General features: G+C 36.8%; 1 protein-coding gene across 1 annotated transcript in view; it reads left to right on the top strand.

Annotated features, from left to right (window-relative positions):
- LOC119580019 (toll-like receptor Tollo) overlaps positions 1-6,681 on the top strand; it is an 8,080-nt gene extending 1,399 nt beyond the window's left edge. The window contains exon 1 of the mRNA XM_037927871.1: positions 1-6,681. This exon is cut by the window's left edge and continues 1,399 nt beyond it. Coding sequence (XP_037783799.1) covers positions 1-3,954 — 3,954 coding nt within the window. The 3' untranslated portion in view covers positions 3,955-6,681.
- Positions 6,682-9,360: the final 2,679 nt, after the last annotated feature.

Below are 9,360 nucleotides of genomic sequence, written 5' to 3'. Positions count from 1 at the left end.
CTGCACTGCTCGCGGCGTGTGGTGTTTGAATCAGAAATTACTGCAGGAATGTTTGCTGTATTCCCCCGCCTGGAGGATCTGCAGATCTTGGGATGCAAAGTGATAGATCTCCCACCAAGATCCCTGGCAGGCCTGCCGCACCTGAGACGCTTAACACTGCGGGCTCACCACCAGGACTGGCCAGGAGCTGCCCTTGCTCTCCATGAGGATGCTCTGGTAGATCTAAACCGCCTGGAGAGCTTAGACCTTTCATACAATGCCCTGTGGTCTCTGCCCCCTTCCATGCTGTGTGGTCTACCCTCCCTTACAGCACTAAATCTCACCCACAACCGTCTGCACCACCTACCAGATCTCGGCCTAGGAGGTAGCTGTTCCCAGAGTACTGACTTAGACAGAGAGAGTGAACGATCTCTCCCTCTACACCACCTGGATCTAACATATAACCAGGTTGCAGAGGTGCCAAAGAAAGCCTTCCACAGTGCCCGTGACCTCCAGTCTCTCTCCCTCAAGCACAACCGTCTAGCACACCTTGCTGACTGGGCATTTGGCGGCCTACAGACACTCAGGCTCCTTGATCTGTCTCATAACCGTCTAGTGGCAGTTCCACGCACTGCACTGTCTGATCTACATCAACTGCGGGAATTACGGCTAGCCAACAACTCCCTCAGTGTTCTCTCACCTGCCGCTTTCAGCAGTTTGAGCCAGTTACTCACACTTGATCTATCCCATAATCAGCTAAGTCTTGGAGCCAGCAATGCAGAGCCTTTCACAGGTTTGATACGTTTGTTTGTATTAGATGTTTCCCACAACCGTCTTGTTCACCTGGGGCCTGATACCTTCCATGACCTTTATTCTCTCCAGGTCCTACGTTTAGCACACAACCAGATCTCCCATTTAGCAGATGCAACATTTGGAAGCCTTGCTAACCTTCACACACTTGATCTGAGTCACAACCAACTTGGTACACTATCAGGCAAAGCATTACAAGGGTTGTCAGTGCTAACTCATCTGTCTATTGACTACAATCAGTTAGAAGTTGTTCATGAAGCTTCACTTGATAATTGTTCATCTTTGCATCAACTTAGTATGGCGCACAACCAGTTGCAAATGTTACCAGAAGCAGTGAAGCGAGCACCTCGTCTTCGAACTCTTGACTTCAGCCATAACCAGATTCCTTCCTTGGAAGAGGGTGTCTTACATGGACTTGCACATCTGCAGGAACTTCGACTGTCAGACAATGCCCTGAGCAACATCTCTCGCACAGCCTTCACAGAGGTCTCATCTCTCATCCTGCTAGATCTCTCCAACAACTCCATATCTGAAATAGAATATGGAGCATTTGATGCAACACCGAAGCTCAAAGGACTTGACCTTCACCACAATCTATTAGGTGATGTTAATGGCCTTGTTATCCATCTAGAGAATATAGTTTGGCTAAATGTGTCTTTTAACGCCATAACATGGTTTGATTATGCTCTTGTCCATAAGAATCTTGAATGGATAGATTTAAGCAACAATATGATCAGCAAACTAGAGAACTTCTATCAAGTACAGAAATCCATAGGTTTGCAGATGCTCTTTGCTTCCTACAATAATATTACTGAAATCAGTGCAACTGTTATTCCAGATGGAATTAAAGAACTTCATTTTCATCATAATTCAATCTCATATGTTGCTTCCAACACTTTCTTGGACAAGATGAGCGTTTCACTGATTGACTTGAGGTACAATAGCCTCACCTTGCTGGAAGAAGCTGCACTAAGGCTGTCACCTCGTCAATCTCCTGCACCTCTTCTGCTCTTATCCCATAATCCTCTTGAATGTGACTGTGGTGCAGATTGGTTACTGAGAGCAGCTGGAGCAGGCCTCTCTGGACCCATGACAGGAGGATCCATATTACCACACTTAGGAGATGTAGGATCAGTACAATGCCGACTTCCAGGACTTTGGCGTGGGGCCATGGTACCACTTATAGTAGTACAACCACAACAATTCCTGTGCACTTATCGTCGCCATTGCTTCACTCTCTGCCATTGTTGTGATTTTGATGCTTGTGACTGTGAACAAACTTGCCCTAGAAATTGCACTTGCTACCACGATCACACATGGACACATAATGTTGTGGATTGTGGAGGTGGATGGGGATCAATGCCATCTGGTGTGCCTATGGATGTAACTGAAGCATTTATGGATGGAAATAAGATGGGAATTCTTACCTCACATGCATTAATAGGACGTAAGAACTTACGTGTTCTCTATCTTAATCACTCTGACATTACAGCTATTCAGAATCGAACTTTCAATGGCCTTAAAAACTTGCAAGTTTTGAGACTTGACCACAATAAGATTGAAGCATTACATGGCTTTGAGTTTGTCGACTTACATGGATTACGTGAGCTATATCTTAACAATAATCATCTAAGACATCTCAGTAATGTTTCATTTTCTTCATTACGTGCTATAGAATTACTGCGACTAGACAATAACTACATTGTAACCTTTCCTGTATGGAACTTAGCCTTGAACCCATTCCTCTTGGAGGTCAGCTTGTATCATAATCCCTGGAGCTGTGAATGCAGTTACTTGGCTAACTTGAGAGCCTGGCTTGAGGCAAACCGTATAAAAGCAACTAACGCAAGTCTTGTGAGATGTCAACACAACAGCACAGGTATGATGGGTCCACCTGTTCTCTCAGACACACCACTCAGATGTGATCATTATGTTGCCACAACACGGATCAATAGTCTTATCATTCATGACTATGTTATGTTATTACTCATTACAGCAGCTCTAGTGCTATTATTAGTTGCTGCAGCTGTGACTGTAGTGGCTTATAGACGACGATTAAAGCTTTGGGCTGTTAGTCGCTATGGAAAACGTCTCTTTGAAAAATCTTCAGCATATGTAGAAGAGAGAGAAAAACTCTTTGATGCCTTTGTGTGTCACAGTGCCAAAGACTCGACATGGGTATGTGGCCTAATGGCTCCAGAGCTAGAAGCCTCAGGTTACAGGCTTTGTGTTGCTCACCGTGACTGCACAGCACCTTCAGCACCTGTAGCAGGTCGTGCAATTGCTGAGAGTATCACATGCAGTCGCCGGATTATCTTAGTGTTGTCTCGCGGATTAGTTGATGCAGAATGGTGCCGCTATGACTTCAAGAGTGCTACTGTTGATGCTCTACGTGGTGTAAAACATCGACATGTAGTGGTGGTCATGCTAGAAGATGTGCCAAGATCTGAAATGGATCCAGAACTAGCCGCCATTACTCGCACAGCTGGGACAACACTCCATCCTCGGGATCCACGATTCTGGGAGAAACTTCGACGGGCGATGCCTTCATTACGACCACGCTTACGACAAGGGTTCACAGGTACTATTGGTGGAAAGGCATCCAGTCGGCCTTTAGTGTCAGCAGAACATCAGAATGGCCCATCTTGGCCCCTGCCCGAAACGAAGACCTTAGGACACACCTCAGCAAAGTCTCTCGTCATCAATCCATACTGGGAGACAGCTGTGGGGTCCAATGTGAGTGAAGCTGCATGGTGCTCCAGGAATGGTCCTGACCTCGGTGCACCTCCATGGGTTAGCAGCCCATCTAAACAAGCTCCGTCCATCTCACCTGAGAATGAGGCGAGGCTGGTAGGGTCCCCTACAGGTTCTACAGCCGAAGGCCAAGACCACACTTATATGAGCGTTAGTGAGTGTGGGGAAGTCAGGGCTTCACTGCTCCCGAACAACACTCATGCATCCACAATAGGTGCAAAGCCCTCCCCTTGTGACGTACCCTCAGGGGTAGATAGAGGATCAACAGGAGAAAAGGCCGAGGGGAGTGGTCGGCCTTCTGCGCCTCCCTTGTTTCGCCGAGACGCCCCAGACTACCTCACCCGCAGTTGGATCTTCCACCCACCTCCCAATGAGCAACCTCCACCCCCAGGCCAGACTTACTTCGTATAGGGTGACATGCTCGTTCCCAAACCATCCTATCTGCACGCCTACGCACTCTTTCATTCGTCCCTCTCTACTGAGTGTTGCCACCCATGCCCTCCCCGCCTGCCCGCCCATTAAGCTAGTGCTGCATCTCGTCCATACCCCTGCAGCAGTAGGGAGCCTAATGCCTGCCCAGTCATCAGCCACAGTGTGCAACCTTGCCTCTCCCACCACCAGGCTATTGCTCTTGCACACTTCATCCTTCTGCTGATCCTCAAGAACCCACCCAAGGTTACCCTTTCCTCTCCACCACCACCTCCATCAACAACCCTGCTCTTACTACCCACCTATGCTCCTTTATGCCCTCTGACCCTGATCCATTGATCAACACCTCATGCGAGGGATAGGCCCGCACACATTCCGCCCACACCAACAGTCTACCACAGCCATGATCGTCAGTGAGTGCTTAGACATAATGATGGTAAAAGCACTTGGCACTGAATCAGCGGCCGTGAAAATTGAACCTGTGATGCCAAATGCATAGAAAAAAGAAGGAAAAAAATATTTACATAAATGAGGAGGTAACCCGCTAGTGCTTTCTGAAATGTGGACGCTGTGGTCATCAGTGTTGTAAAAAATACTACTGATAATATAGATCAAGTAAGGTATTCATCATATGAAATTACATTGTTACCGTAGATAAGGCAACATGAAAAGCAATTAGCTGCAAGATGTAAATTTTAAGCTTAGCAAGAAGCTGTCAGTGTGCGTTTATAAATAATGCGATGCAGTGTTGCAATTTAGCTCTGCGCAAAGGAAGTGCCCTGTTGCAAGACTATGTTTTCCTATGCTGACTCCTTATCTCGGATACTTAGTGAGGTAGCATCTTGCCAAAGCTGGAGGGAAATGAAAAATAGTGATAACTTTATATATGTATATCTATATATACTTGCCGTATATAATGAAAAGTGCCAAGAGACACATGGTGTATACTTCTATGGTTTTTACTTTATTTCCGTCAAATCAATGACCAATGCAAAGTGTTTATGGAGCTTTGCCGGAAAGAAGGACCTTATCTCAGCTTGCATTTCTTCCCAGTACATTGGGTACCCCTGGCAACATGGCCTTTCCCTGGACAAGAAACTGCAAAGGGAAGCCTTGTTTAGGGGGAGCTACTGCAGGAGATCTTATATACATATATATATACATATAATATATATCTAGCCCATTGGATCTTCCAGTTTTTATTTTTTAACTTGAACTAATTTGTAAACTATATTTAATTTAACGACCTCTACTGATCATTCGGATATTAGCTGGTTAAATGAAAAAAAAAAAAAAAAACACAAAAGAAACAATGAACTTTTTAATCAAATGGCTGCCATCATATAAGCTTTTCAGATTAACCAAGTTTACTTTGATAAAATGTCCATGGCTACTGAAACCACTGTGGTCATTACACAGAAGCTAACTAATGAAATGAACACTAACAAGCCAGTAACTCGCAGAGAATTAGACCCTTTATACTAGGACGTCACTTTAATTTCATCCAGATTTTCGAGATTCTGTCACCACCTCTTAATTCTTTGGGAAAAAAAAAGAAAATATCCTTTTATGCCAGTTCAGGGATGGAATTTGCATACTAACCTCCTTGGAGTATGAATAAATCGAAGTACACATAGTAAAAATAAAATTAAGAACAGGATAAAATTTCAGTGACGTTCTACTCATATAGGGTATAAAAATGAAATTTATTTTTTTGTACATCCAGGGTGGCCCTCGACCACAAGTGTTTGTATATATTGTTGATGTTGGCCAATAGCATTCTTAGTTGTACACCCCTTCCCTGACGCCATACTTTGTTTGTAATGCCTTGTGACCTAAACATCCGATAAAAGTGTTTAATTTTGCAACATAAGAAAAGATTAGATTTGATACGTTGATTGGCTAATACTCAGCAAGAAGCAGATGACAAAATCTGTGTTGATTTTTCTTTTTTTCTTTTCTTTTTTTTTGTCAACAAGTGTGCTGCTCACTGTAAAAAGGATAATATATAATTCGTGTATGATGTGCTTGTGCGAATTCCCAAAGTGTACAATTCCACCTGCTTTACGTTATCACGAAAAGCCGACTGTAATCAAAGCAATTATTATAATTTCAAAAACAAAAATACGCTGATTATTGCAGAAACTTCAGCTCAGCCGCTATTACTGGTGTATGATGAATACATTTTTTTCCATTTCAATATTCTCTGCAAGAGCTGACTTGATATATATTTTATTTTATTAGACTTCAGAATCCATACGTGACTGAAAGTTCGCCTTCGGTTATTGGAAGCTCCACTTGTCCTGACTTAGAGACAAGACGCACATACTTTGCATCTGCAGGTTATATATTCTTCTTTTATGTGATATTTTAGGGATTATGCCAGATGTGCTTGCAACCGGCTATTATTCGCTATCTACAAACTGTGATTTACAAGATGAAATAAGCGTTTGTTTTACATTAAATATTAGGTCCTTTTTCTTATCTTTTTAAAACTCATTAATACGGAAAGGAAAGAAAACTAACAGTTGTTTTGTAAACTAAATTGTCAGTTGTACAGCAAATGAAAGAAGGTAAAAATGCTTTTAATGTGAGTTGGTTTTATTTTGCACAAATATTTTATTGTGACAGAGTGGACTGTATTTTAATTGTTATACATCTATATATATAAACTTATGCAATTATACAAGTTGGTTACGCTGTTTGTTACTCTATTAGTTTTTTTTATTCCAACATTTTTTTTTCAAAGACCAAGATCCCGAAAATGTGCACTAACTCTTTCGCGACTTTATTTCCAAGCAAAAGAAATTGAATATTTCCAAACGCCTTTACATCCTGGAACCGAATCTTGCTTTCTACACATCCATGTTTTTTCTCCACCTGTCACTATTTTAATAATGCATATATATATGTGTGTGTGTAGGTATATATATATATATATATTTTATAAATTTATTAAGATATATATATATATATATTATTTATATTCACAAATATATATATCCATATATTAATCTAATTATATATTATAATATGTATATATATATATATTATATATATATATATATTTTTATATATATATATATTATATATGTTATATATATATATTATCATATATATATATATATATATATCTATATACATATATATTATTAAAATATATACATTTATATATTCATATATATATATATATATATATATATATATATATATATATATATATATATATTCATATTCATATATATATATAATATATATTATATAATATATATTATATATATATATATATATATATATATATATATATATATATTTCATATATACATACACACACACACACACACACACACACACACACACACACACACACACACACACACACACACACACACACACACACACACACACACACACACACACACATACACACACACACATTATATATATATATATATATATATATATATATATATATATATATATATATATATATATATATATATATATGTATGTATGTATGTATGTATATATATATAAATATATTTATGATATATAATATATATGTAAACACAAGTATATATATATATATATTATATATATATATATATATATATATATATATATACATATATATACATATACATATATACACGCATATATATTTATATATATATTATATATCATAATATGTACATATATATGTATCTATATATGTATATGTATATGTAAATGTATATGTACTGTGTGTGTTGATATATATACATATTGTATAGTATATATATATACATACATATATATATATATATATATATATATATATATATATATATATATATATATATATATATATATATATATATATACAAATTTATACATACATATATAAACATACACACACGCACACATACATATATACTCACATATATATCTGTGTGTGTATACGAATGTTAATACATACACTGCTTCAGTTCCTACTAGTAACTATATGAGCTCGACTTATAGATAAAGTAAAAATAAAGTGCATTTACGATTTTCTTCTACTGGAGGCGTTGAATCTGTGCTACAGTTTACATCAGGATTAGATGGAGAAGCTACCTACGCTGTATTATTAATGTTATTGTCATTATTATTATCATTTATCATTTATTATTATTATTGATATTATTATTATTATTATTGTTATTATTATTATTATTATTATTATTATTATTATTATGATGATGATCATCATCATTATAACCATAAGCATTATTATTATTATTTCAAAAAAGGCTGTGGGGCATATTTTTGTTTTGTTTTGTTCATTATAATATTATCCTTGCTATTATTATTATGATTATCAATGGTATTAACAGCATTACTATTATTATCATTACTGTTATTATCATTGCTATCATTATTAATGTTATTATTACTTATCATTAATATTCTTAGTCTTATTATTATTGTTATTATTATTATTATCATTATTGTTATTATTATTATTATCATTATTGTTATTATTATTATTATTATTATTACAATGATAATGCCAAGATATTTGTTATTATAATTATGATTATCATTATTACTATTGTTATTGTAATTATCATCATTATTATTATCATATTTTGCTATATATTCGACAGGTGGGTCTATATTTTTGACAATTTTGTACTTAAGGCATTTTAAGAGATTTATGTGCATTTAAGGATCTTAATTCCGTGCGAGATGAAAAAAAAGGTTTTGCAATGTCTATACTGACTTTCATTTTCTGCATCTCTCTGTCTATACTTACATCTAGTCATATAAGAATTATATTTGTATTTAATGTTAGGATACTTTTTTCCACGTGTTTATAAATATTTATGTTGTTTTTATACTGGATTGTGAGATGATTTCAAATTTATTAACAACAGCAACAAAATTTCTAACCAAAGAAGCTCCCGTGTTTCATTGTTACTGTTACAAAATGTGTAATAATCTGAATTGAACGAAGATATCTTGGAAGGTGGCCACCCTGTCCATGTTGTGATATGCTCACCCAGTCTTGTCCGTCTATTGTCAATAAAGATCGTTCATGTGCTCTTCGTATCGCTCAACCTACTTCCTCCAAAACGTTGGGAATGAGGATATCTTATTAAAATTATAAAAAATTTAGACATGATGTTAATGCATTGTTTTTTTTTTATTAATATTGAATCTGTTACTAATAAAAATGATAAGTAATTCTTTTCCTAAAGTATGATAACTGGTATTAGAATAATAATGATAATAACAAAAACAAAACATAAACTGCTAGATAAGTAAACAACCCATATATAACTCAATAATAATAATGATAAATAAATAAATAAAAGAAAAATATCCAACAACATAACCTCAACAAAGGAAAGAGAGAGAGAGAGA

This window comes from Penaeus monodon, chromosome 13 (assembly GCF_015228065.2).
Source record: "Penaeus monodon isolate SGIC_2016 chromosome 13, NSTDA_Pmon_1, whole genome shotgun sequence".
Lineage (NCBI taxonomy): Eukaryota > Metazoa > Arthropoda > Malacostraca > Decapoda > Penaeidae > Penaeus > Penaeus monodon.
This window is presented reverse-complemented; position numbering and strand designations above follow the sequence as displayed.